The sequence below is a fragment of the Botryllus schlosseri genome, chromosome 14 (genome assembly GCF_051294905.1).
Source record: "Botryllus schlosseri isolate E-star chromosome 14, Bs_hap1, whole genome shotgun sequence".
In the NCBI taxonomy this organism is placed as follows: domain Eukaryota; kingdom Metazoa; phylum Chordata; class Ascidiacea; order Stolidobranchia; family Styelidae; genus Botryllus; species Botryllus schlosseri.
In genome coordinates, this window is record NC_137249.1 from 25,010,136 (window position 1) to 25,038,128 (window position 27,993).

General features: G+C 39.8%; 2 protein-coding genes across 2 annotated transcripts in view; both read left to right on the top strand.

Moving 5' to 3' along the window:
- The first annotated feature begins 2,728 nt into the window (after positions 1-2,728).
- LOC145455585 (uncharacterized) overlaps positions 2,729-27,993 on the top strand; it is a 45,202-nt gene continuing 19,937 nt past the window's right edge. Inside the window, exons 1-3 of the mRNA XM_080333567.1 lie at positions 2,729-2,874; positions 2,946-3,116; positions 3,212-3,472. Of these exons, the coding sequence (XP_080189693.1) occupies positions 2,871-2,874; positions 2,946-3,116; positions 3,212-3,472 (436 nt within the window). The 5' untranslated portion in view covers positions 2,729-2,870. The remainder of the gene's footprint in view (positions 2,875-2,945; positions 3,117-3,211; positions 3,473-27,993) is intronic.
- LOC145455586 (uncharacterized) lies at positions 22,654-26,326 on the top strand. The gene is made up of 7 exons (XM_080333568.1): positions 22,654-22,787; positions 22,852-22,954; positions 23,038-23,205; positions 23,264-23,479; positions 23,879-24,023; positions 24,088-24,158; positions 25,313-26,326. The coding sequence occupies exons 2-7, from the start codon at positions 22,916-22,918 to the stop codon at positions 25,559-25,561; spliced, it is 888 nt and encodes a 295-aa protein (XP_080189694.1). The 5' UTR covers positions 22,654-22,787; positions 22,852-22,915; the 3' UTR covers positions 25,562-26,326.

A 27,993-nucleotide genomic window follows, 5' to 3' on the forward strand; every position in this document is an offset into this window, starting at 1 on the left:
GTCATCTGCTATTAAAGAATCTGAAGGGAAATTCGAAACCTTATAGATGACTGTTATATCTGTATGGGTGGCATGCCAAGATCCGGAATAACTAAAAAATGACTTGACATTGCGTATCCGTCTATACCAGGGGTGGGCAATTATTTTTCTCCGCGGGCCAAATGAGAAAAATAAATACGTTGGGGACCGCGTGAAAAATGTTAGCTTTATTCTCCAGAGTATTTCAATTTTTTTTTAATTACATTGTTGACAAATTCTGCACAGTGAATGTGTTGATATCTGGTAATGAGAAAGTGTTGCTTAATTACAGAATATATCTATTTGCTGTCATGATTCGAAACAATGTTAAACATGATGCATTTTAGCCCTCTTTAAACCCCTATCCAGCAAGTTATTCTATTAAGACTCAAAAACAGTGGTTCTCAAACTTTTTTAATCACGCTTCCCTGTATGATAGTGAACAATGTCGTGCCCCCTTATCATGATATCACAAAACATTAAAAACTGCAGCTGGAATGCTAGCAATCCCAACGGATAGTTTTGTGGCATGGACGATTACGGCTGTTGATGAGGGAATTGTGAAATATGATGTCGGACAATACATATAGCAAAAACTATAAGCTGGGGATATATCGCGCGGAGCGCGAAAAATGTTTTCAATAAACTCGGCTTCGCGCCACCCTTCTGATGCTTTCACATCTTCCAGTTCGAGAACCACTGCACTGAAATGTATATGCAGTACAAAGCTTATTCTCTCGGTCGCTGCCTTCCGAGCAGTGTGCAGCAGCCTAAATAGCCTTTATGTTTAGCGAAGCTTGCAGTGTTTTTGAACTTCGCCCTCCCTTGAACGAGTGTTTCGTGTTTTTGTCATAAGACCGACTTTAAATAAAATCCTTAATCTCGGCGTCATGCTCGGCAAAAACTGAAAGGACGGGTTTAGCCCTGACTCCAATATGCAAATATGTAGTGCTCTAAATTCTAAACCTAAATCTTCTTTGAATTTCAGTTTTCGGCATTGTTTTTTGGCATGTCCGTTAATCCTTTAGGGGAGATAGATATGATGAGTTTTATAGTAATCACGAGCACTGATTGACTTGTTTTACGAATTGGGATTTGAAAACATATCACGTATCAAATTGAAACATACCTTTTAATGCGTAATGTGACAATGGCAACAAGGAAGGTTTGAACTAAATCTGGATCACGCATGTCAGATACGTATAAGCCACGTAATCGTGGCATATTAATGAACTGAACAGGCTTCAAAGTATACGAACTTCCTGTTAATTTGATACAGAATATGGTTTTAGTCATCCAAGAAGCAAGTTTTCTATTTTGAATTCCAAGCAACCTCGCGGACGGCACAGAATAGCTTCGCGGGCCGCACTTTGCCTAGGCCCGGTCTATACCATCACCTCTTAAGCACCTGTTCAGTATTGCAGTAAGTTTTCACTGCCCAAACTATCAGTCAAAAAGGCTCCGGAAGACTCGACAAGGTCTTACAGATACAGAAAATGACTCGGATGACGACTTAAACATCTCTCAGATAGGTGTAAATCCAGAAGCACACATTCCGGGCCAATACGAACTTAATGATTTAGTTCAGACTCACTATATCGAATGCGAAAATTCTGACTCCAAGGTTGAAACTATAAAGAATTTGTTGCATTCATCGTGTCTATGTCCTTCGCCGAGAAAAGGGCATGTACAATTTTCACGGTGTTTTCTGTGACAGGTTCTCCTTGCTTATGCGTGAATGTTGGCAATCTTTTGTGAAGCACTTGACAATAAAATGACTGCGAGAGAAGCATGAGCATTGAGCATTCAAGGCATTTCGAGATGTAGTGGAAAAACAATATGATCAAAATATAAGAAAACAATTAAGTGGGGCTTGTCCGTAAATACGCATTACCAGCACTTTCACCATGATTTTATTAGTTCAAATATGGGTGATGTATGCGAGGAATATAGTGACGTGTTACAGCAGGATATGTATGGTTTGGAAAGAAAATACTACGGGTAGTGGAGTTGCATCATGATGGGGGATTATTTGCGGTCCACAATACCAGCAGATTTCTCAATTTATAGACTAAAATCATGCAAACAAAACCATTTCGGATATTTTTTGAAGTGTTTTCATCCTTTTATAATCATAATTAACGGTAGCCAACATTTGTGCATATTCCTTCTCTTTGTTACTGTGTTTATACGTCCAATAAGGAATTATGCGTATTACTACGGGGCAATTTTCAGTACAACGATAAATCAGAAAAAGTGACATTTTTTGTAGACTAGGCACACTCCAGAAGAACTTTTATGTATTAGTGATTGGTTTGAAATAACAAAACACAATACATAAAACTTTTTACTAAACTAAAATTTTGCAGTAACTTTTTAACATGGTGTTATTTGCTGTCCATAGTAAGAGAAGATTTCTCATTTCACAGACGCAAGTCACGCAGACAAAACCACTTATGACGATTTGTAATGCATTTGCATTGTTATTTGATGCAAGAGTAAGCTATATTTGTTCTATTATTCTTTTCATTGGCGTTTTCTTACGTCCAATAAAGAGTTATTGTGTTTAATACGGAGCAATTATGAGTAAAATCAAAAATTAGAGAAACAGGCATTTCTTCAAAATTTGGGACACTTCAGGAAAATTTTGGTATTTTGATGATTAGTTTGGAGTACTAAATTACAATACATAAACAATTTTAGCCAACTAAAATTCTGCAAAATCTTGTTATATGGTGTGATTATATTCATCTCCTTTTCAGTTTTCCCCATCCATCGACTTACGAATAAGTTCGCTATTTTAACTGTGGAAAATCGCTTGAACGAATAAGGTTTTACCAGCGACAATTAGCATGGGTGAGTATACTTTTCTAATTTCAATATTGATGATGGTAATCCTGTCAACTATTCGATTTTCTTAACTGCAGGGCAGGGCAAAAGTAAACCCGTGACGCACGTTGCGAATTGTTACCATGAAGACATCCTGGCATGCGTAAAAGCTAATAGGATTGAGGTATATGAGGAGAAAACGGGATTCGAAGCGATGGTTGGCGGTAAAGTTGTTTTTCCAGCTAAAGCAGGACTTGCGCGTAATACCCGTAAGTATCTAGGATTTCGCAGTCTTCAAGATATAATTTATTTCGAGTTTGCTACACTAGAAGTTACATCGTAATTCCTCCATTTCTGTGATCAGAACGAAAGAAAATTCATGTGACGCAAGATCCTGGATTTACGACCATAAAGCCCGGTTGCTATTTCGGTTTTGCTGAGTCCGGCCATGATGGAAATGTGTTCGTAACAATACAGATCGGTTCAGAGATCCTCCATTCAAACGTTCAAGTGTATAACAACTCGAATGTACTCGTGGATAACGAGGGATCTCTAAGAAACGTCAAACATAAAAAGATATGGATTGACACTTCAGGGGAAAAGCACACCGTGGCGATTCCAGCAAGTAAGAGGCACTGATGCTGTATCAAAACGACGTATACCCGGATTAATATTTAGTCCGCATTGAAAGTTTAGGTATTACGTCAGTGCTAAATATAGCATAGTGTACTGTTGATTTCTGGTGGTAAACATTTCGGAAATTTGTTGTAGACGCCATCAGAGATTTACCTATGCTAGATGTCAATCCTGTACAAATCATTTGGAATGATATCGTCATAATTACGCACAAATCCCTCGTTAACTTCGCCGTATTTCGGATATAGTATATTATCGTTTTCGGGCTGTAAACGTTTTATAATGGCGTCATGGAAATGAGCAAGGATTCAAATGTGTTGGATTCTTTGATTCAAGAACACTGTAAACTCCTTGCGTCAAATTGATCGATATTGCAGCCGTTATGAGGTAGTCACCTATGATTTTATGACACAAAATTCGACATTGCAGGAGATCGACTGCGTGATATTTATTGCAGCATTAGGTTAGTTGTGGATAGTATACTATACTATAGTTGTATTGTAGTGGTAGTTGGTAATCATTGCAGTATTTTGATCGTTGATATCGATTGCAATATATAGAGAAGCGGTTCACAACCGGGGGTCCGCGAAGCCTCAAAATAGTTGATAATCCAATCTGTATTTTTTAGATTCGGAAAATCACGAGGCAGTTTCGCTGCATTACTAGTAAAACTCCAGAGATCACATCAACAGAAAGGCTATCTGAGATGAAATATCCTACACTGTAAACCAAATAAGTGTAGTTTCGGGGTATCACACCCCACTTATCCACGTGTAGGGGTGGATTTGCAGTCGATACACGTTTTGGGTGTAACTTTTTGCAATTTCACCTTAAAATATCAGGTGACAATTGCCAGGATACACCCATAAACGGAAAAGGATCGCATCGGGTGTAGGGCCACACCCCACGGGGTATATAACATCACCTGTATGGAGGAGGTGTGCTTCGTCAAAAAACACCCGACTACGTTAGACACGAGTGGTCGGGAACCTTTTTTGTTCGAAGAGCCATATTGGACCTATTTTTTCATTTTAACTCTAAAAGAGCCATACATGTCAATCAACTGTTACGTCAAAATTTAAATCCGTGGCATATGGTTGCACTAATTCGAACTCACTACATGGGATTCGTCGTGTGCGCCACATTTCCTGTAAAAGCTCGTACTAATCATGCTGGTTGCCTTATTGCATTGTGTGTGCGTGCGTTGGGCTGATAAAAATATAATCTGACGATTGATTGAATAATTGATTGATTGGCATATAAACGACCCCTGATGTCGCACGAGTCATGTAAGTAGTTATATAGATCGGTCGTGATGTGGAAGGGGTTCTTATGGGCCCGCTCGCACATCGCCTGGAAACTCGTGTTGGCATATCGCGCTTTTAGACCCCCCTTCCGCTCGCACATCGCCATTGGTTCTTATGGGTGCGCTCGCATGTCGCACTTTCAGGTATAGGCATCTCTCGCACATCGCATAGAAAACTCGTGGTGGCATGTCGCACTTTTAGGTATAGGCATCTCTCGCACATCGCATGGAAACTCGTGGTGGCACATCGCCCTTTCGGGTGAAGGCATCTCTCGCACGTCGTACTTTCGCATGTCGTGCTTTCGCGTATAGGCTGTGTTGGTGATTCACCATGTGTTCTTATGGGTGCGGTCGCATGCGGCTATTGCGTCTTATGGCGGGGGTGACGAGCGGCTCTTATTTCTTACGGCGGGGGTCGCATGCGGCTATTGCGTCTTATGGGTGCGGTCGTGATTCGTACTTTCGGTATAGACTGTGGGCGGCATGTCGTGCTTTCGCGTATAGGTTGTGTTGGTGATTCGCCATGTGTTCTTATGGGTGCGGTCGTGATTCACCTTTTCGGGTATAGGCCGCGGTCGTGATTCGCCGTGAAAACTCGTAGTCGTGACTCGCCTTTTTTGCTATAGGCGGTGGCGGTGATTCGCCTGTCGTGTATTCTTACGGGTTCTGTGGTCATTCGCCATGTGTTCTTATGGGTGCGGTCGTGATTCGCACTTTCAGGCATCTCTCGCGTGGTGTTGAATATCTACGAGTCACCAACAATAACCGCACAAACGGAAACGTGGCTTGTTGTGAGGATTAAGCAGTGCGACCTATATTTCGAATGACCTGCGCGGGGAAACTTGTGTTGGCATGCGGTTCTTATGTCTTATGGGTGCGTTGGCATGCGGCTAGCGTTATTCTTATGGACGCGGCGGTGATTCGTACTTTCGGGTATAGACTGCGGGTGGCATGTCGTACTTTTAGCAAAAAACGGTGTGGAATAGTTTACAAAATCTTAGAATCACTCGCAGAATTATATTTTGGTAATTATTTTGTCACAGAGCCGGCGTAGACGGCGATTCCAATACCAACAATAACCGTGCACACAAACTAACACTTCAAAAAGGTGTGAAATATTTGTAAAATGCTACGATCACTCACAATATAATGTCCCAGACATAGCCATCATTCGTGACTTGATGTTACATACATACCAATCGCTCACAAGGTCATATTTTGATAGTTTGGCACGGAATTTGATTTCACTCGTAAGATTTAATAAGTAGCGTCTAACACAGGGGTCGCCAACTCAAAATAGGTCGCGGGCCACTTTTCCAAATTCCTGGAGGCCGCGGGCCGCATGACATCAATATCGATATAAAAGTAGGCAACGCAGTTCAACAACCACGTCTGATAACTCTACGTTATTACAACGCTGTGCTTTCTAACATAGGCGACGGTTATAGTCACCACAAAAGAACTAATATTTTATTGAACAAACACAAATACAACAAAAAGTATCATGATCATCAATGTCATTATATTTTGGACTATGAGCTGTACACGATACCTGACAATGACAACACTCTTTAGCCGCTAAAACAGGGGTGGCCAACATTTTTGTAATTCACGGCCGCATTTCGCGTACTCATGTAGCCTGCGGCCGCATACCGGTGGTTAGTCGTGATAAACTAGCTGGGGCCAAATACCCACGTTATCATGTCCATGTCCATTGCCGGTACACTCCGAACTAATCTATATGCACATATCGGCTTACTATGCGCACCAAATCGTTAGTAGTTATGTTGTAAAGAGCCACAGATAACCAATCTGTAGTCGCGCGAAGCGCGTAAAATTTTTCATGTTCATGAGTGAATTTCGTCAATAAATATTAGTATAGTTTCACCTATTACTATAAAATATTTATCCTTTCTCGGCCAATGTGATCAGATTCCCAGATACAGCTGATGCAGGGGGTATCTGTGAAAACTTAGGGTTGTTATTACAAGTGTCGACAGCCGCATAATTTTCCTTCTACTACTGCAGATTGGCCACCCATGGATTGAAGAATCAATATTGGGGTTAGCTATACACGGTAGGCCTACTTGCTAGACAACTATCTCCTCGTAAAGCATGGTCTTTTGGAGCGCCCGAAGTCGTTTTGCAGGCGTCTCGGTCTTGGCAGTGGTGGGCCATTGCACGTCAAGGCAATATGCCCATTCGTACCAGCAAATTCTTCATCCATGGAATGATATTACCATGCCGAAGCCGTATCAACTAGTGAGTAATAGTGATAGTGGGCACATAGAATGGCTCACTTTGAAAAACAACAACATTATGTTTCAACTGAAATCAATTTTAGCGTTTCAACATGATTTACTAAGCGTTTTTCTGAATTTTTTTCAAATCAGGTCGCGGGCCGCAAAATAGGACCTCGCGGGCCGCATGCGGCCCGCGGGCCGCGTGTTGGAGACCCCTGGTCTAACAGAACCGCCAGTGTCGGTAACAAATTACCACTTATTTCCGGCCTAACCCTAATCCTTTGTGAGGTTACCGCATACTCAAATAGGTGTGAAATAATTGTAAAATCCCACGATCGCTAACAAGATAATGTCTCGGACATAACCATTTTTAGTGACTTGGTGTTAAAGACATACCGATCGCTCACAAGGTGATATTTCGGTAATTAGTTTACCATAGAACCGGCGTAGACGGTGATTCGAAAACCAACAATTTGACGCTTTCTGGTGCTTGCTATATGTTTTGACACTTCGAACGTGGTTGACTTTAGTTGTATGATAAGAATCATGTGAATATACAAGTAATGTGTCAATTTGTCAACTTGAAATGAAACTTACTACACAACTCAAGTTGATTCGTATCTGAATGTGTTAATTCGGTACAATTCTAATTATTTTGAGAAATCTTTTCGTGATCTTTTGATTCGACTGTAACCTGAATATTACTGACCAGGGCTTTGGAGCAGCCGTAAATTTAAACTGCTCCAGCTCCGGCTCCGGAGCTCTCTTCTATCATACATTAGCTCCGGCTCCAGCTCCGGAGCCGCATTATTACCACTGCTCCGGCTCCAGCTCCGGCTCCGGCTCTGAAATTATCGAATGGGCCTGTCTATATCAGGGGTGGCAAATCTGTGGGTCAAATGTGGCCAGAGAGAGGGTTTTGCGTGACCCGCGAGCTAATTTCCTATTATGTTATCGAAAATGATTTGCTCAGATTGTGAACTTGCAATGCTAACCAAAAATTACAATTCTGGCTGCGACACTTGGGATGTTGATGACTAAAATATCAGTTCCGACGCATTGGCAGATCCAGGGTCCAGTCACATTTTCAAAAATCGTAGTACATCACAATAAACTAAAATAATAGTCCTGCTTCGCGTGTTTAATTGTCACACGATTTCTTGCTTGGTTGGTAGCCTACCCCCTACTGAAAATGAAAAAACGCCCAATTTACCCGATTGAGTCTAACTGTATTCACAATTACGGGAGAAAGTCTTTTCGCGTTTGCGCTCGCATAAAGATCGTCGACGGTGAAATGTAGGCACAAAATGATTGTCTCATATTATCGGATACCTTCAATATCGATGTGGCCAGACACCGAATATAGTCGTGTCCTTGCAAACTGAGCCTAGCGGGCGGTATACAATAGATCCGCAATACTCCAGTAATAATATTATTGACCTTGTTTATTTATTAACTTGGAAAATTTTACCTGCTTGGCGTGGCTGGTGGACCGCGCACTCGTTCGCCAATTGCATGTGCCCCTTTAGACGAAAAGGTTGGCCAATGGCCATTCTTTGGTCTATATAGATTACTAATCTACCCATAGATTAGTTATCTATGGTAATCGAGAGTCTGTCAGCCGTCAGTAACATCCCATGTAGCAACCAGAGATGAGCACGGATTAGGATTAGGTTTTGAAAAAACAGGATTTGAGAAATTTTGTCGGATTTGGATTGGATTAGGATTAGATATTTTTTTCTGATCGGATTAGGATTTGGATTGGACTTACCGATTTTCTGGGAGATTGATATGTCGTATGGCGAATGGTGCAAACTTTATTCAGATCAGTTATTAATGTCCTTATGGTACACTACACTATGGTGCATATGAACATGAGAGGTGCAAGGAAAGGAAAAATTCCAATCCCGCCCTTGCATGAATTAGATTTTTTTCTGAATTTCAAGTTGGAATCGGATTAGGATTGGACATGAACTTGAATATGAAAAAGTTATGGATTCGGATTCGGATTAGGATTTGAAGCTTCGGATTTGGATTGGATTAGGACATAGAAATTCTTAATCCGCTCATCTCTGGTAGCAACGAATACCTATAGGTGCCGCCGTACCGGCTTGTGACGTCATATTGAATACTTGTGGATTGTCGACAACATCGTAGTTGCACTCTAGAACGCACATTACTCCATGCCATTGCTGTGCACAGCAATAAAATTCAGGCCTGCTGTTCAATTATGATAAATCAGCAGATGTGGTTGTTGCATATATAATAGCATCTTATGAAATAGGTCGGAGCCGGAGCTACTCCTCAAATAACGGGCTCCAGCTCCGGATCCGGCTTCGGCTGAATTTTAAGTGGAGCTCCGGCTCCGGCTCCAGCTCCGATGAAAATGCACGGCTCCGGGGCTCCGGCTCCGGCTCCGGCTCCAAAGCCCTGTTACTGACACCGACTTTCAGCCACATCGAATTATTCGCACACTCCGCGCCGCCGTTTTCACACCTATAGAATCAATACCAACTATAATTCTACAAGAATCAAGAATCACACGTATGTGCATTATACAGTTATTGTCTTTATTAACTCGAAATCAAACTCTTAACAAAAACACCCATCTTATCACTCGTCAACTCTATCATGAAAATCCTCGAGTCCTTATCATCAAAAATGTTATAGCGCGGCGTCGGAATCCATTCGTGGGATGTACTAAAGGTAAATCCAGATAATCCAAAATGAAATATTTGGACTTTGTCATAGTCTGAATTGATATATATTGACAAACATGACTACCAACTTTGATCCAGATCATACTTTGAAACAATCCTTGAAACTGACAACTCTATTCACGACTGAGTTTTCCGTTTATCAAATAGAGTTTCAGTAAATACTATCGCGATATTTTAATGTGTTGCTACACACAATAGAATCAATCAATGAAATAGCACCTGTTGTAAATATTTCTAACTTGACAACCACTTGTGCATACCGCGATCGACTTGTGACGCGATGAGTTAAATCGGAATATTTCAATCTATTTGTCGAAACCTTGAACAAACTAGCAGGTTATTTTTTGTTGCAATCGAGTGAATGGAAATAGTATTACGTCTCAACATTTCACCATCTTCCCATACACAAAAGAGTAAAATACAAAAAACCTTGTCAAGTCAATCCGTTACCCAACCAAAACAAAAAGTATCCGCATGAAAAGTAGACAAGACTACGCCAGTAATCACTACAATCCAAAATCCATAGCAAGCTCGGTTGTATTCATATCCCTACGACGCGTCTTTTGTTTTTCAACTGTAAAAGTCGTTACTATTTTGCAAGACAAAGTAATTACTACTTGATATATTTTATAAACCAAAGTAAATACTACTCGGTGTGTGGTTTGAGATTAACATATTACATTTGAGTATACCGGATTTGAATGCCTGACCAACGTAGTTGAGAATTCATTTCTTACAATCAAACGCCGGTTTTACATTGAAAGGTATCATACTGTAAACATAAGGATTGACACATTGATTTGATATATGAGATTTTTGTAATGCTCGACCACGACTTGATTATTAAATTATTCACGATAATTAGACCCGATGTTGTGGTAAAGGTTATTAGAAAATATCACTTTTGGTATCGAGTACCAGTCGAAGTGGGTGAACAATACTTAATCCTTTCAGCGACTCGCTGTTGTACGTGCTAAATGTAAAACATTACGAGGTTAAACTCTAAGACTTTGATCAGCACAAGAGCAATTTTGAATATCTTTACTGGCTGCAACCTATTCTACTAGACAAAACTCGCAGCATTAATAAAATCAAAATATGTGCTACACTGAAATCTACAAAATGAGTTTGTATTGTTGCTAGTAGCGATCATGCATTATCATTTGAATCTTCTAAAGTAATTGTAATGATAAAACCAAACTACTCAAAGTCATTACCAACACAAAAAACCATTTCTATGATATTCGTCAAACGCATCATACCTCAGTATGCAGAAATTATTTGTAGAGTGCATACCAACAAAGAAATCAGGAACACAACCAACACCGAAAATGATAAATGCGTTTCGTGCTACTATTGATACAAGTTCATTTCTATCAGGCGAAATAAACACCATCACAAAACTCAGAGCATGCAAAGGTCTTGATTGATATGAATTTCGATTTGTGTCCTATGATACCAGCAAACATTTTAGAAATATTATGATTCGTTTAACCAAAGTCGTATGTCTGATTATTAATTGATTGGAAACTTGATCACGTACCTCGATCATTACAGAGGAGTATAACACCATTGTCCGACAATCTTTTACAAAAGGATCGAAACCAAGTAACCCTTTGTCGTTGCCGTCGCATAAACAATTTGTACGACGTTTGATAAATGTACCCTATACTTTGGTGTACTAGAAATATTTGTAAAACACACTCTGGTAAAGAAATCGAAAAGATATCCTACACCTAAATCTGATAAAACCATTTTGCACTTTTTGTTCGTCAGTAGTATCCATTTGAATTTTTCCATTTCCTCTCGTCAAAGTAGATGTAATCATAGTCGCTAAAGAACTTACTTGGATGTGTTTGAATTCTAGACATAGTTATGATTTACTCGACGCAAGACCCAAGAACAACCGTAGTTTACAACCGTGCACACATCTCCAAAATATCGCACACTCCGCTATTCCTAAAGTACAAACACCCGATACAAAATATTACTTGTTGTGTTGTTGCGGCATCATCTTCACAATATCACCATTTTGTTTGTGTCAATTAGTTACTTTGTATGTTACCCCGCAACTCTTACAAAAGTACGAAGGATATTAACATCGCACTAAGTAATTAACTTTACTCGATATTCTCGCATTACGAAACTAAAGAATGGTTGGTTAGACTCTACAAACTGTTTCGATATCACAAGACCTTTATTGTCTGAATGGGTGTTCATGTATCTTAATAATCAAATAGTTCAACACAGAACTAGTACTAACAGAAACATCAGAGAGTTGTTTACACAAAAGTTTGTATATGTGCACAGTATGCGAATACCATGTGTAAGTCCAGCACAATTGCGGTATCCATCCGAGTGTAGTTAACACAAATTTATTACAACGGAGCCACGTAAACTTTCGTGAAAGAAAAGCATACTCACTCCCAGAGGGTTATGTCAATGCCATAACAGTACCCCAACAACAAAGTACATATGTTTCTAGTCACGGTCCTTACATCTTTCACATAGATCAATCTACTTTGCCAACAAAAAGTGCTGAGTCATCACATGATCGCTCTCACAACAAAACAGCTAGTACATATTATCATTCAAAATATTCCTAACCCTTTACACACCAGTAACAAATCATACAACGAATATGTTTTGGGGGTCGAATTGTTGTTCAGTGTCAAGTCTACCTGTTGAAACGTACATTAAAACAACACAGTCACAATCAAATTAAAACCACGAATCTATTTTCATTTCCTCGCAAACTGTCACATACAGAAAAGTAAATTTAATTTCCCAAAACATACTTGTAACCAATCGCTTTCATTAAAAACACAACACCATAATAGTATTTACTTTCTACAACATAGACATTCCGGTGTAGTCAAGAAATATTTTTAATAGTCAAAATCATCGACTTCTGTTTACGGTGTTAGTGTGTGCATGTCATACATGTGGGCCCGTATTAAAATGGACACGACACGACTGACTGTAAGGAGATAGAAGTCTATCGCATAGATTTACATGTGGTCTTCGCTACGGTTTCAAAAAACGAATCATCTCTTTTGCATTGATCTAGACCGAGCAAGTTAGTTAATGACCATGATTGTGTTTGTCATATGCGAATGATAGGGTTACTGTCAAATCTACATACAACAATCTTCTGCCGAACATAATAGCAATTTCATTTTCCACCCCTTCATAATTGTACAACTCGGTAACTACGTTTAACAAGACCAATCACACTACCAGCGTTGAACACAAGATACCTACCCAAGTAAAAATATCATTCTGGTTTGGACAACTGACGTTTACCTGTGTAAAATTATCATTTTCACTTGGAGGTCCACCGTTACCTAACTAAAATACCATTGTCCTTTGGAGATTTATCGTTTACCCAGTGTAACAAACCCATTTTCACTTGGAAATATATTTTTGCCCTGGATAACAAACCCCTTTTCACTTGGAAATCTATTTTTACCCTGGATAACAAATTCCTTTTCACTTGGAAATCTATTTTCTCTCTTGGTAACAAACCTTTTTCACTTGGAAATGTATTTTTTCTCATGGTAACAAACCTTTTTTCCCTGGGTAACAATCCTTTTTCACTTGGAAATATATTTTTTCTCTGGGTAACAAACCTTTTTCACTTGGAAATATATTTTTTCCCTTGGTAATAAACCTTTTTCACTTGGAAATATATTTTTTCTCTGAGTAACAAACCTTTTTCACTTGGGAATATATTTTTTCTCTGGATAACAAACCATTTTCACTTGGCGGGTCGTCGTTTACCTTGGTAAAAATATCATTTTCCTTTGGAGATCCGGCGTTTACCCAGGGTAACAATACATTTTCTCTTGGCCATCTAGCTTTTCCCAGAGTAACAAAACCATTTTCATTTTGAAATCTGACAAACACACCTGACAATTTGGTATTTGTTGTATTGACGATAGTTTGAAATAGATTACAACGAACAGTGACGGAAATATACACGGACTACCGGTTTCAGAGTATACCTCCATCAGTCGTATCACATCAATATCATCGGTTAACCACATACAATATGCTCTTGTACACAGAAATGCATGTTTCGGAAAATTGGACAATAGGCCTCGATAGTTCTGTGATGTCCGGGTTCGTGCTTTGGATTTTCCAGAGTCAAAATGTCTGAATAAAACACCTCCTCGACGATGGCTGGTATGTGGATAACGGTGTTCGGAAAACGGTTGGATTTATGTTACCCATCGCGATAACAATTCCGAGTCGAGTTTTCTCCCGCATGTTTACTATATTGTGTCTTTATTGGTCAATGTATGTCTCGACATTCAGTTTGAAATCGGAAACCCTGATAAAGTATGTAACCGGATCCGGATATCAACTCTGAATCGATAAACCAATGAACAATATTCAAGGTAAACATGTTACACCCTGTGTTTCCACGAAAAAATACCATCCAGACATACGTCGCGCTTGTTTGTCCACAACAGTATACGCGTAAATGGAGGTGTGTGACATTGCATGCAATGTGTTGGTATACAAACATCGGGGAGTAACCCTTCGATCCACTGACATTATCATAGCCGGTAGTTTTGATGTAGATCGAATGTCATCAAGCACACCCGATAACAATACCAATAAGCCACATTGCAATGACTCTGAGTCTGCGCTATTACATCGATATTTCAACACCGTTCACTGATTTACTCGATGGTGTTATCGTGTTGTAACATTACAAGATAGTCATGACCCTATCTGCAGACAGACCACCCAGACCATGTGTGTGCACGGTTGTAAACTACGGTTGTTCTTGGGTCTTGCGTCGAGTAAATCATAACTATGTCTAGAATTCAAACACATCCAAGTAAGTTCTTAAGCGACTATGATTACATCTACTTTGACGAGCGGAAATGGAAAAATTCAAATGGATACTACTGACGAACAAAAAGTGCAAAATGGTTTTATCAGATTTAGGTGTAGGATATCTTTTCGATTTCTTTACCAGAGTGTGTTTTACAAATATTTCTAGTACACCAAAGTATAGGGTACATTTATCAAACGTCGTACAAATTGTTTATGCGACGGCAACGACAAAGGGTTACTTGGTTTCGATCCTTTTGTAAAAGATTGTCGGACAATGGTGTTATACTCCTCTGTAATGATCGAGGTACGTGATCAAGTTTCCAATCAATTAATAATCAGACATACGACTTTGGTTAAACGAATCATAATATTTCTAAAATGTTTGCTGGTATCATAGGACACAAATCGAAATTCATATCAATCAAGACCTTTGCATGCTCTGAGTTTTGTGATGGTGTTTATTTCGCCTGATAGAAATGAACTTGTATCAATAGTAGCACGAAACGCATTTATCATTTTCGGTGTTGGTTGTGTTCCTGATTTCTTTGTTGGTATGCACTCTACAAATAATTTCTGCATACTGAGGTATGATGCGTTTGACGAATATCATAGAAATCGTTTTTTGTGTTGGTAATGACTTTGAGTAGTTTGGTTTTATCATTACAATTACTTTAGAAGATTCAAATGATAATGCATGATCGCTACTAGCAACAATACAAACTCATTTTGTAGATTTCAGTGTAGCACATATTTTGATTTTATTAATGCTGCGAGTTTTGTCTAGTAGAATAGGTTGCAGCCAGTAAAGATATTCAAAATTGCTCTTGTGCTGATCAAAGTCTTAGAGTTTAACCTCGTAATGTTTTACATTAAGCACGTACAACAGCGAGTCGCTGAAAGGATTAAGTATTGTTCACCCACTTCGACTGGTACTCGATACCAAAAGTGATATTTTCTAATAACCTTTACCACAACATCGGGTCTAATTATCGTGAATAATTTAATAATCAAGTCGTGGTCGAGCATTACAAAATCTCATATATCAAATCAATGTGTCAATCCTTATGTTTACAGTATGATACCTTTCAATGTAAAACCGGCGTTTGATTGTAAGAAATGAATTCTCAACTCAAACCACACACCGAGTAGTATTTACTTTGGTTTATAAAATATATCAAGTAGTAATTACTTTGTCTTGCAAAATAGTAACGACTTTTACAGTTGAAAAACAAAAGACGCGTCGTAGGGATATGAATACAACCGAGCTTGCTATGGATTTTGGATTGTAGTGATTACTGGCGTAGTCTTGTCTACTTTTCATGCGGATACTTTTTGTTTTGGTTGGGTAACGGATTGACTTGACAAGGTTTTTTGTATTTTACTCTTTTGTGTATGGGAAGATGGTGAAATGTTGAGACGTAATACTATTTCCATTCACTCGATTGCAACAAAAAATAACCTGCTAGTTTGTTCAAGGTTTCGACAAATAGATTGAAATATTCCGATTTAACTCATCGCGTCACAAGTCGATCGCGGTATGCACAAGTGGTTGTCAAGTTAGAAATATTTACAACAGGTGCTATTTCATTGATTGATTCTATTGTGTGTAGCAACACATTAAAATATCGCGATAGTATTTACTGAAACTCTATTTGATAAACGGAAAACTCAGTCGTGAATAGAGTTGTCAGTTTCAAGGATTGTTTCAAAGTATGATCTTGAAATGTGACTGGATCAAAGTTGGTAGTCATGTTTGTCAATATATTTCAATTCAGACTATGACAAAGTCCAAATATTTCATTTTGGATTATCTGGATTTACCTTTAGTACATCCCACGAATGGATTCCGACGCCGCGCTATAACATTTTTGATGATAAGGACTCGAGGATTTTCATGATAGAGTTGACGAGTGATAAGATGGGTGTTTTTGTTAAGAGTTTGATTTCGAGTTAATAAAGACAATAACTGTATAATGCACATACGTGTGATTCTTGATTCTTGTAGAATTATAGTTGGTATTGATTCTATAGGTGTGAAAACGGCGGCGCGGAGTGTGCGAATAATTCGATGTGGCTGAAAGTCGGTGTCAGTAATATTCAGGTTACAGTCGAATCAAAAGATCACGAAAAGATTTCTCAAAATAATTAGAATTGTACCGAATTAACACATTCAGATACGAATCAACTTGAGTTGTGTAGTAAGTTTCATTTCAAGTTGACAAATTGACACATTACTTGTATATTCACATGATTCTTATCATACAACTAAAGTCAACCACGTTCGAAGTGTCAAAACATATAGCAAGCACCAGAAAGCGTCAAATTGTTGGTTTTCGAATCACCGTCTACGCCGGTTCTATGGTAAACTAATTACCGAAATATCACCTTGTGAGCGATCGGTATGTCTTTAACACCAAGTCACTAAAAATGGTTATGTCCGAGACATTATCTTGTTAGCGATCGTGGGATTTTACAATTATTTCACACCTATTTGAGTATGCGGTAACCTCACAAAGGATTAGGGTTAGGCCGGAAATAAGTGGTAATTTGTTACCGACACTGGCGGTTCTGTTAGACGCTACTTATTAAATCTTACGAGTGAAATCAAGTTCCGTGCCAAACTATCAAAATATGACCTTGTGAGCGATTGGTATGTATGTAACATCAAGTCACGAATGATGGCTATGTCTGGGACATTATATTGTGAGTGATCGTAGCATTTTACAAATATTTCACACCTTTTTGAAGTGTTAGTTTGTGTGCACGGTTATTGTTGGTATTGGAATCGCCGTCTACGCCGGCTCTGTGACAAAATAATTACCAAAATATAATTCTGCGAGTGATTCTAAGATTTTGTAAACTATTCCACACCGTTTTTTGCTAAAAGTACGACATGCCACCCGCAGTCTATACCCGAAAGTACGAATCACCGCCGCGTCCATAAGAATAACGCTAGCCGCATGCCAACGCACCCATAAGACATAAGAACCGCATGCCAACACAAGTTTCCCCGCGCAGGTCATTCGAAATATAGGTCGCACTGCTTAATCCTCACAACAAGCCACGTTTCCGTTTGTGCGGTTATTGTTGGTGACTCGTAGATATTCAACACCACGCGAGAGATGCCTGAAAGTGCGAATCACGACCGCACCCATAAGAACACATGGCGAATGACCACAGAACCCGTAAGAATACACGACAGGCGAATCACCGCCACCGCCTATAGCAAAAAAGGCGAGTCACGACTACGAGTTTTCACGGCGAATCACGACCGCGGCCTATACCCGAAAAGGTGAATCACGACCGCACCCATAAGAACACATGGCGAATCACCAACACAACCTATACGCGAAAGCACGACATGCCGCCCGCAGTCTATACCGAAAGTACGAATCACGACCGCACCCATAAGACTCAATAGCCGCATGCGACCCCCGCCGTAAGAAATAAGAGCCGCTCGTCACCCCCGCCATAAGACGCAATAGCCGCATGCGACCGCACCCATAAGAACACATGGTGAATCACCAACACAGCCTATACGCGAAAGCACGACATGCGAAAGTACGACGTGCGAGAGATGCCTTCACCCGAAAGGGCGATGTGCCACCACGAGTTTCCATGCGATGTGCGAGAGATGCCTATACCTAAAAGTGCGACATGCCACCACGAGTTTTCCATGCGATGTGCGAGAGATGCCTATACCTGAAAGTGCGACATGCGAGCGCACCCATAAGAACCAATGGCGATGTGCGAGCGGAAGGGGGGTCTAAAAGCGCGATATGCCAACACGAGTTTCCAGGCGATGTGCGAGCGGGCCCATAAGAACCCCTGCCACATCACGACCGATCTATATAACTACTCATGTACTTTATTTTGATTCTACTTACACTGTCAATATTAATCGTATCTAACTGTCGGACTGATTCCGAAAATCTACAAACTGATCGAATTCTTCGTTCTCAGAGTATTCGGCGGTAATAGATGACGTTGCGTTACACGTCTATTACAGTGTTTTTAATTCGAGTTTGTAATTGTAAATGTAACGCTCACGGCAGTTCATTTCGCGCCGTAGATCATGATGATTATGTGTATTTGAAATGCGTTGTCATATGGGCGTCGTCATGTCTGCTATTCTCCTTGATCAATTCAATACAAAAATAAGTATTTGGAAAATAGCATTATTTTATTCCCAAAAGAGACATATATGGCTCGCGAGCCGTAGGTTCCCGACCACTGGTATACACTGATTACATCGATTTCACTCTGCATTCAGATCAATATATGATAAAAACTGGTAGATAAATTGGTACATATTATATCGCGTGACGGGCGCATCGCGATTGAAACCTGAGATGTGATGAAGTCGAGTTTATTTTCGGTTATTGAGACGTTGCAGTTAAATTTGCACCCGAAATTGTAAATTGCTCTACATCTACACAGTCTACAGTCATTCATATGTAATGAGATGGGTTGATTTTCTACGTGCCCAAGCCGAACGCATATGGTACCTTATCAGTACCCGTATCCTATAATAGGGTATACCGACTAGTAGGAATATTACCTGTACCTGTACCAGACATGTAGAAGGGAACATGATTATTACGTGAATGTGAAAATTGTCCCTAGAAACCATCCAATCAGGATTTCAAGTCAGCATTTGGCAATGCCTCAATATTTAGTTCAGGTCAATGATATATATACAATGATTGGAAACTGCCACGCCCCCTAACGCTGTAAGGTTTACTCCCGCCGAAATCAGCGTGTGCGCGGATAAGGTTGACTGCATACACTTCATTGAGTGATGTTGACCGTGGTGGAGTACTGCTATCACCTTTGCTGGCAGATATTTCACTGTTTTTCGTTGGTTGGTTGATTGTTAATAGGTTTTGCGAGCATAGTGAGACAGTACTGCAGACTAAGGTCTAATCAAACTACCGCCAATGCGCAATATTCAGGTACTGACTAGCTGCTTAGGTTTTTGCATCTGTGGACGAGCGTCAAAAAGCTTGGAAAATTAAGACAGATTGAGATTAGAACATTTATAAGCATCAATTACGCCATCTGATATCTTGAAAGCGAAACTGATTAAGATGCTTGTGTGATTAATCTTATTGCTGGTGGGTGGCCAACCTGAAAATTCGATGAAACCCATTTAACAGAAAGCAATTTTATTGAAGGCTACTATAATATTTATAACTCATTTTTCTCACTAATAGATATTTTTGATTTTCGACCCTCCCCATTTGTTAAAAACCGTACGCAACAACCTCTACGCCATCCGCACTGGTGGTACGAAACTTCTCAACAAGGATGGTAAATTTATTCGATGGCGGCATTTTACGGCTGTTTGAACCGACGGAATTGAGATGCTGCAAATAGACGGATGCACATTTTCGTATGCAAAGCTTGGCAAAGATGCGGGAGATTTTTGCTGCTCAGCTTCTGTCAAATAGTGTTGCGCGTATTATGCGAGCGAGGAGAGGTGAGGCTATAGAAGCTTCTGCATGGTTTGCCGGTATTTACAAGTGGTTCGACATGAATACATCAACCAAGTTCAGCTACAATGCCGACTTGCAGTCCAGACGATTGACGCTTGGACTGGCTGGAAAATGGTTTCTCGCCTAAAATGCGAAAATGGATAGATTCTTGTGCTGAAGGAACAGCAAGCAACTGAGAAAACCAAAAAATTCTTGAGTCTCGATAACCATTAATGCATTTAATAACCCTGGACAGGTACGGTCAAATAGCAGAATCCATATTCTGCACTACAGGTATTAATGAATTTGGTGACACCTTGATATCATATAAAATTACGGAAAAAGGCTGTTCCCCATCCTACCAATGATTCGGGCAAGAGCAAGCAAAGATGGACAAACATCTAAACAAGGCAGATTTCATCAAGAGTAGATACGGCATCTTTCGGGTCTTAATTGGCCATTTTTGAGCCAACCAAAGCGAGTGTACTGCTGCATTTTTGAAGGACATCATCCAAATACTTTTCCCAAGTTGAAGATGACAAAAATTGATATCTAGCACTGTTATTGCCTAAAAAATCATAAACTGCTTTTGTTGTCCACATGGTTATTTTTTCATCGATCTAGTTCTGTACAGTTGCATATTAATTTTACTGTTTTCAAATGCATGCATGATTATTTCGGTCATATACACATGAATTAGGGATTTGAGGATTAAATTATGTATTCGTAAATGTTTAATCTGTGAAGTGTATGTATCTTGTTTCATCATTCCTCATTTCTTTACATAACATGATGGAATCCTGAAAATTCAATTCTGTATTGTAAGGCATCGAGATTTTGTGGAATGATCAATGATCATGGATAGGTGACTTTTTCAGAGGTGGGCGATGTATGCAGCGTTGCTACTGAAGTAGTGGAAGTATTGCTACAATGATTTGCTCAGGTTCAAATAGAAGTAGCGAAAATATATAAATATGTAGAGTACTTTTAAAAAGTTCTAAAATTAGATTTGGTTGTTCGCTCGGAGTCAGTTGGAAATAGTCACTTTTGAAATTGCAGGGTAAAGCTTATAGTGACTACCGCAAAAGGACCATTGAATATGTGGGTGCTATTTTCAAAAACTTTCAAAACTCAGGGATATCTATTATGATGTTTATGTTTGGTGAGTAGTATGAAAACACAATCAACTGAGGAAGTGGGCAAACCTACTCGAGTACTCAAAATAACTAGAATTACTTCCCTAAAAACTACGTACGTATGCTTGATATTTAATGATGTTATTGATGTAGCAATATGATGGAAAAGCGACACCTCAAGTTGAAATGAAGGTTGTGTCACTTGCAACAATGGTTGAACGTCCGCGACTGTGTGAACATAAGCCTCGTTGGTCGTCACAAGGCTACATCACGGGGATTGCGTATAATTGCGAGTCGTCAATGTGTGAATTGGATTTGCGATACGCGCACGACGCGCGAGATTGATCTAGTGAACTAGGTGTACGAAGTACGTGTACGTGAATCAACGTTTATATGGCAGTGGTCCGCTAGCATAATAAGAAAAAAATCCCAGACGCGAGAAAGAAATGCGCTTTTAAAGCTATTCAACACGTTAAAGCTAGTCGCCACTGATAAATATACCCAATGAATTATATATCATCGCTAGTTCCTCAAGGAAGTATTGCTGAGGAAGCCTTTGTTTACAGCACAACAGTGTATGCGATGAAGCGTGACCAGAAACACGCTGAAACGCAGAGCTCACGGTAGTTTCCAATCATTGTATATATATCATTGGTTCAGGTCGATCGTGTCGGACATCCCATTTTATTCAAATACCGTTCGTGTGGCTGTGGGCATATGGCTCCATTACCAGTTAAACGAACTTGCGCACGCATTTGAAAAAGGCTGTCTGACACCGATGTTACGTCACAATGCTAACCCGTGCGCGCATGCGCACTATCCAAGCTATGAGCGAATAGCTATCGCGTAGGTTGTTGCGTTCTCTCTGTTTGGAAACTTCGCCGTCGCCATTGCTGAACGAATAGATGCGAAGATATTCTCGAGCTTTTCTGATGGGCTAGTATTGGTAAGTGGCTCGATTAGTTTTTTATTCTCGATTCATATTCTATTCAACGAAAGTACCGGTACGAGTGCTACTGGAAGCCACGGAGTAAGGTGGCCATGTTGAATGTAAGTTGTAACCTGAAGATTATGTCAGTTCAATGATCATGGTGCAGTTCTTAGGGCGGTGATAATGAAGTTAGCTGATCCGGAAGAATGCTAATCGTGTGATTAAATACTGCCAAACGCGACGCATATTGTGGGAAAACGGTATGCGCGATGATTAGTCAAGATGTCCCGAGTTATCAATCAGGTGGCGTTATCCGCGAAAACGCGTTATTGGCTGTCAGTTGCAGACTTGGACAACTAGATAATTCTAGTAGTCGAATTTCACTAAATTAGAGTGAAATGCCAGTAATCTAATTTTAATCTAATTTGCATTTTGAACATTAACATAGAATTGGAGCTGGTTTATTGATAATCCAATACTACAATAATCCAATATTTTCGGAATGCGTGTTGCCTGAATTTCCCCGTCACCTAGAGCATCATCTGACGGATATAGCCAAAAATAGAGTTTTGCCACTCAACCTGCAATTCCGCAGAGAGATCATTAGTATCTTATTTAATCAACTGAAGCAAGTCATATTGTAGGTTCTGCAAATATATTCAAAGAAAGATTATCTACATACACTAAACATTCTATTTTTGTAGATACCCAGGATCGTCCGGCTACGATAATTTATGCAAGAAACTGGTGCAGAAATATCCAGTCTTAATGGACAAGGGTCATAGTGCCGCTGCTCATTCTGGATATGTAAGTGTTCTTCACTAAATAATGCTGCTTCGCTCAGAATGCCGATTTCCATGCTTCCATTTACATCATTTTCCATTATACAGCAATCATGGAAGTCCTTCTTGAGGGACCGCTTTAAAGAGCTGCGTAGGCGTACGGATTCTCGTGGACAGCAGCATGCAATGCGCGAGAAGTATGGCCATCCGAATAACTCTAAAAGGAAGTCAACTGCAGAACATTTAGAGCCCTGTAAGCAGCCACGCGTATCCGAAGTAAGATGATGAAGCACATTCTCATTCTGCCTAGGTGACTAGAAATGCAATTCTTCAGGATAGTACGATTTTGAAGGAGGACGGAGAATATGAATTCAGCATCAATTCTCATCTGAAGCTGTTAAACATCGAAGCGAAAAAGAACAAACCGTCTGCACAAATTATAGGCGACAGACTGGCGAGGACGTTTCGGCACCGAAGAAAAAATATTTTGCGCGGCACCAACACCGGAAGCATCTTGGCAGAATGTCCGGTTCTATGTGAGGCCTGCTGGGTAGGAGATGTTTGGTGAAAACTTGTTTTCCAAATAGAGAGTGAAAATAAGAGTTGGGCAAAGTAGTTCCAGTGAATTTCAAAGCATGCTAAATCTAGCAAGATATCTTACGCACGTTCACCTTGAATTTGAAACCTCATTTGGTGGCTCTTTAATGATTGTATCCGCTTCTGAAAACTGAGGGATGCGTCTTTACCATTAACACATACGAACAATTGCCCATTCTCCCATGTTGATGCGGTTTTTGAGAGCTGCTTGCAAAACTCCCACAATCGTAATTTCAAAATATTGCCTGCATGATCACTACATACGATTACAAATTGCACCTCATAATACTGATCTCTCTCAGCAGTATGTATCTGATATTTATATGATTATTGAATTTACTTTAATTTCTAGATCCTTGAAGATATGAAGCATCTTGTTGGGTGTGACATCACACAAACGCTTCAAGTATACAAGGAAAGCGGCAAACTTGAAAAATTTAAACGCCTTGTAATATCGAAATGGACAAAGTTACCCGATGACATAAAATTGTTGCTTGGTGAGTGAGAATTATCCTCCTTTCGTTTGACTCTAGACTAAATGTAGAATTCGTTGGTTTGCAGGCAAAGATGATGTTTCGTGGCTAATCGGGATGGTACCGTTGCTCAAAGGCACTGATCTAGTTGTACTTCAGGTAACAAAAGAAGTTAGCCTGTCTCCTAAATTGTCTATTTAATGAAAAGTCCAATGTAACTACTAGTAGGCTATAGTTCATACGTTATTAGCCCACTGCAAAATGACATTTGCAACCACTTTTCGAAATTAGGGATTGCGATGTATGGGTCACAGACAGTAGTACCAAATTACATTGGTTTCTAGTTTATAGCATGATGTATCACAGGGGCGGGCAACATACGACCCGCGGGCCGTATGCGGCCCGCGAAGGGATTTTGTCCGGCTCGCGGACAGATTTCCGTCTTACATGATAATGTGGCCCGCCGCCCCAGTCTGTCGGGAATCCCCACTACTTGCTTACTACGTCAAATTTTAGTGACTGTATGTTATTATACCGTGTATGCGCAGCGTTGCGAGAGTGGAGCTGACGCGTAAGTTCGTCGAAGCGAGAAGACTTGCATTATCGGCATTTGCGATGCACTCAACCCTAATGTCGTCTGTGGTAATCGTGATTTTTTTCGACTACAATCGTCATTTACACCAGGCTGATATTTCTTATGTTTGATTCCGTAACCGCTGACATGTAGCACGGCACACTTCTAGGCTTTTGTAAGGCACCGCTTATGCCAGGGGTCGCCAACTCAAAACGGGTAGCAGGCCGTTTTTTAAATTTCGTAGAGCACACAGCCCACATGAATTCAATATCGAAATTAATTAGGCCACACAGTTGAGCAACGACGCTATCTCGTCACCTACTCAACCCTAATGAAGTGAGATCTTGGCAAATAAGGGTTACCGCTACCGGGCTTATCGAACGCCTTGAAATCTTAATTGTGGAATGCACTTGTGTTGATTGATCAGAGAGAAGCAGACATGGCGGCGCCTGTATGACAATGTTATTCTCAAATCCACATTGTCTTCGCCATTATCGGCGAGAAATGGCTTTGAAGTGACATTGCTGTCGTTAAAATACATTCATTAAATACGATTTATTCCTTGTATATGTGGATAAATGGGCGAATATTGTATCGATTCAGCAATCCGGCCCGCCAAGTACTTAATTTTCCTATATCCGGCCCGTCGATGGGAGAAGTTGCCCGCCCCTAATGTATCATATAATGCAGAGATTATTGCCTTTGGTTGGAATTGATGCTAATATACATTACTTTACAGGAAAAGGCAACTACGCCATACCCGACGTTACTCTGCTACAGTGGAGTGAAGGTGTCGTTTGATGGAATTGTCATCGCCTGCAGTGACTTGCTGCGGGCTGTTGCTGTATTGGTGGCCATTTATTGGGTTTTCAATATTTCATTTTCCCCGCTCAACAATTGCTTCATGCAATTTTTGTGCGGGCATGTGCTTGAATTTCCCACCATAAAGGTACCATTGAGCGCGATTAAGCTTCTTGATGTCGCTTGATTTGAGGTGATCAAACTAGTCTCGATTAGTACTAAAGTAGAAGCAGCGACGTAGAGTTTCACTGAAGTAGAAGTAGCGATTCCAAACTTAGTATTTTAGGCCTAGTTTTGCCTGACAAACTGAAAAGTATCAAGTAGAAGTAGAGTTTGATCTCTATTCACCAGTATAGTAGTATAAGTCGCATTTTCAAATAAGTGAAAAAAATTTAGGCCTAGTTTAGCGTAACAAACCGTAAACTAACAAGTAGCAGTGGTTTTTCAAGTAAGTGAAAAGTATCGACCATAAAGGTACCCTTGAGAGCGATAAAGCTTCTTAATGTCGCTTGATTTGAGGTGATCAAACTAGTCTCGATTAGTAGTGAAGTGAAGTAGAAGTAGCGATTCCAAAGTTGGTATTTTAGCCCTAGTTTTGCCTGACAAACTGAAAACTATCAAGTAGAAGTAGAGTTTGATCTCTATTCACCAGTATAGTAGTATAAGTTGCATTTTCAAATAAGTGAAAAAAATATAGGCCTAGTTTAGCTTAACCAACCTTAACTAACAGATAGCAGTAGTTTTTCAAGTAAGTGAAAAGTATCAACCTAGCGGTGCTTAACAATCCAAGAAGTAGAAGCAGTCTAAATTCAAAACAATTGATGTAGCAGGCATAATCTGATTGGAGACCTTCATTCCTGCCACTTTTGTTAAGCTATATCGAGTTATTTCCGTTTATTTATTTATTGCCAAAATTCAATTGTTGCTGTAATAATATATGATTGAAAACTGAGCCAATTTTGTGGAATATGTAGGGTCCAGCAAAGGTGAGATAGCTAAAAATACACCCATATAGGCGGCGATGCTAAGGGATGTAAAGGCGTCTTGGTCACCTTAGGATGTGGGTGATTTATGTTGAAAATCACCCCGGGGGTGTATGGGGTGTTTTTGCTTGTACCACCTCTGGAGGTGTGGAGGTACACCTATTTTATTTACAGTGTAGTATGCAACCTCATTTTTATTGCTAAATTGTCAATAGCCTACTAATACCATCATCACGGCAGCAATCAATCACGGTGACTGCGAAATGTTTACGAAATTCGATTTTCCCGTGTGATGGACATAACCATTTTCCATAATAACTACAGGATGAGCTGCAAGATGAGCTGCTAGATAAAAATGACCAGGCTTGACGTTATACGTTCATTAGAAAATTGTTTCAATTTTGGTGGCATATTTGTTGCTTTCATACCCAAATGTTTCGTCGGAAACGTTACGCACTATTATTACATTCGTCACCACCCATATTTGTGGAAATTGATTTTCGGCACTCGTTCATATCAAATTGAAGGAGCCGATTTGCAAGACACGACCACGTATTTCAAGGAATGTAGTTGCAAAATTCGCTTTGAATTAATAGAAGCCAACCCCATTTCTACATGAATAGTATGATCTTATTTTCAAGAAAAGTTATTTCGTTGCTATTTATCACTAAGCCAACGTTTATCATTTGCACGAGAAGACAGATGACGATTACACGATAACTGAGCTAAATTTGAACTGAAACTTCGTGGGGGTCCGTGACGGTCCGAGAGGGGTTCCGCGAAGACAAAAAGGTTAAGAACCACTGATATAGAGGATACCGCTATTTTTAAGCCTGAAGAGACAATGACTGCCAGTACGTTGACATGTTAGGAATTCATGCAATGTGCTACATAGAATATATATTGAACATCCTATGTTATTGTATGGCTTCTTAATTGAACAATTAAAACTATTTTGACCTCTATACCTATATTACAACTTATTGATCATTCTGTCATGCTGCCAACTGCCTCTACCCGAAGAAAAATAATCATCAGATCCGATGGTGCAACAAACTGGCTGAGGACTGGATTACTTGATTGATTTCCTGGATTGGCTTACTTTACTGTTTGGCACATTGCAAAATGCAAATATCTTGGATTTCAAAATATGGCTTTACCACATGTATACGAATTAATGATCTAATGGAACATAGGGGATTCTTGAAAAAATTCTGAGTACTGCGATTCAACGTAGACTAGTAAATGTTATATATAAGCTGTTGTTATGCAGCTGCTGCGGTTTGGGGTGTTACAAAACCTCACTATAGAAAGTATTGTCAGTTGAGGACACCATTTCCATGTCCCACACTCCCTCAGAACTCCACAAGACTGCCTAAGACTGATAGTCATTTAGTTGGATCGCATATCCTACATGCCTCAAACCTATCTGGGACTGTTCATCAATTTCTTGGCTCACCATGTGAAAAAATAGAACTGTAATGTATCTTCCACTCACAATTACATTATAAACATCACCTTATTCAAAGGAAATGAAACAATGGTTACATTATAAACATCACATTATTCAAAGGAAATGAAACAATGATTACAATATACACATCACATTGTGCTAAGGAAATGAAACAATAAGGCA

Bases quoted from the DNA above. Each gene is read 5' to 3' on its own strand.
- LOC145455586 (XM_080333568.1), top strand. From the start codon at position 22,916: ATGGACAAGGGTCATAGTGCCGCTGCTCATTCTGGATAT. The intron at 23,480-23,878 runs GTAGGAGATGTT...TTTAATTTCTAG, and splicing joins TTCTATGTGAGGCCTGCTGG to ATCCTTGAAGATATGAAGCA. The intron at 24,159-25,312 runs GTAACAAAAGAA...ATTACTTTACAG, and splicing joins CTGATCTAGTTGTACTTCAG to GAAAAGGCAACTACGCCATA.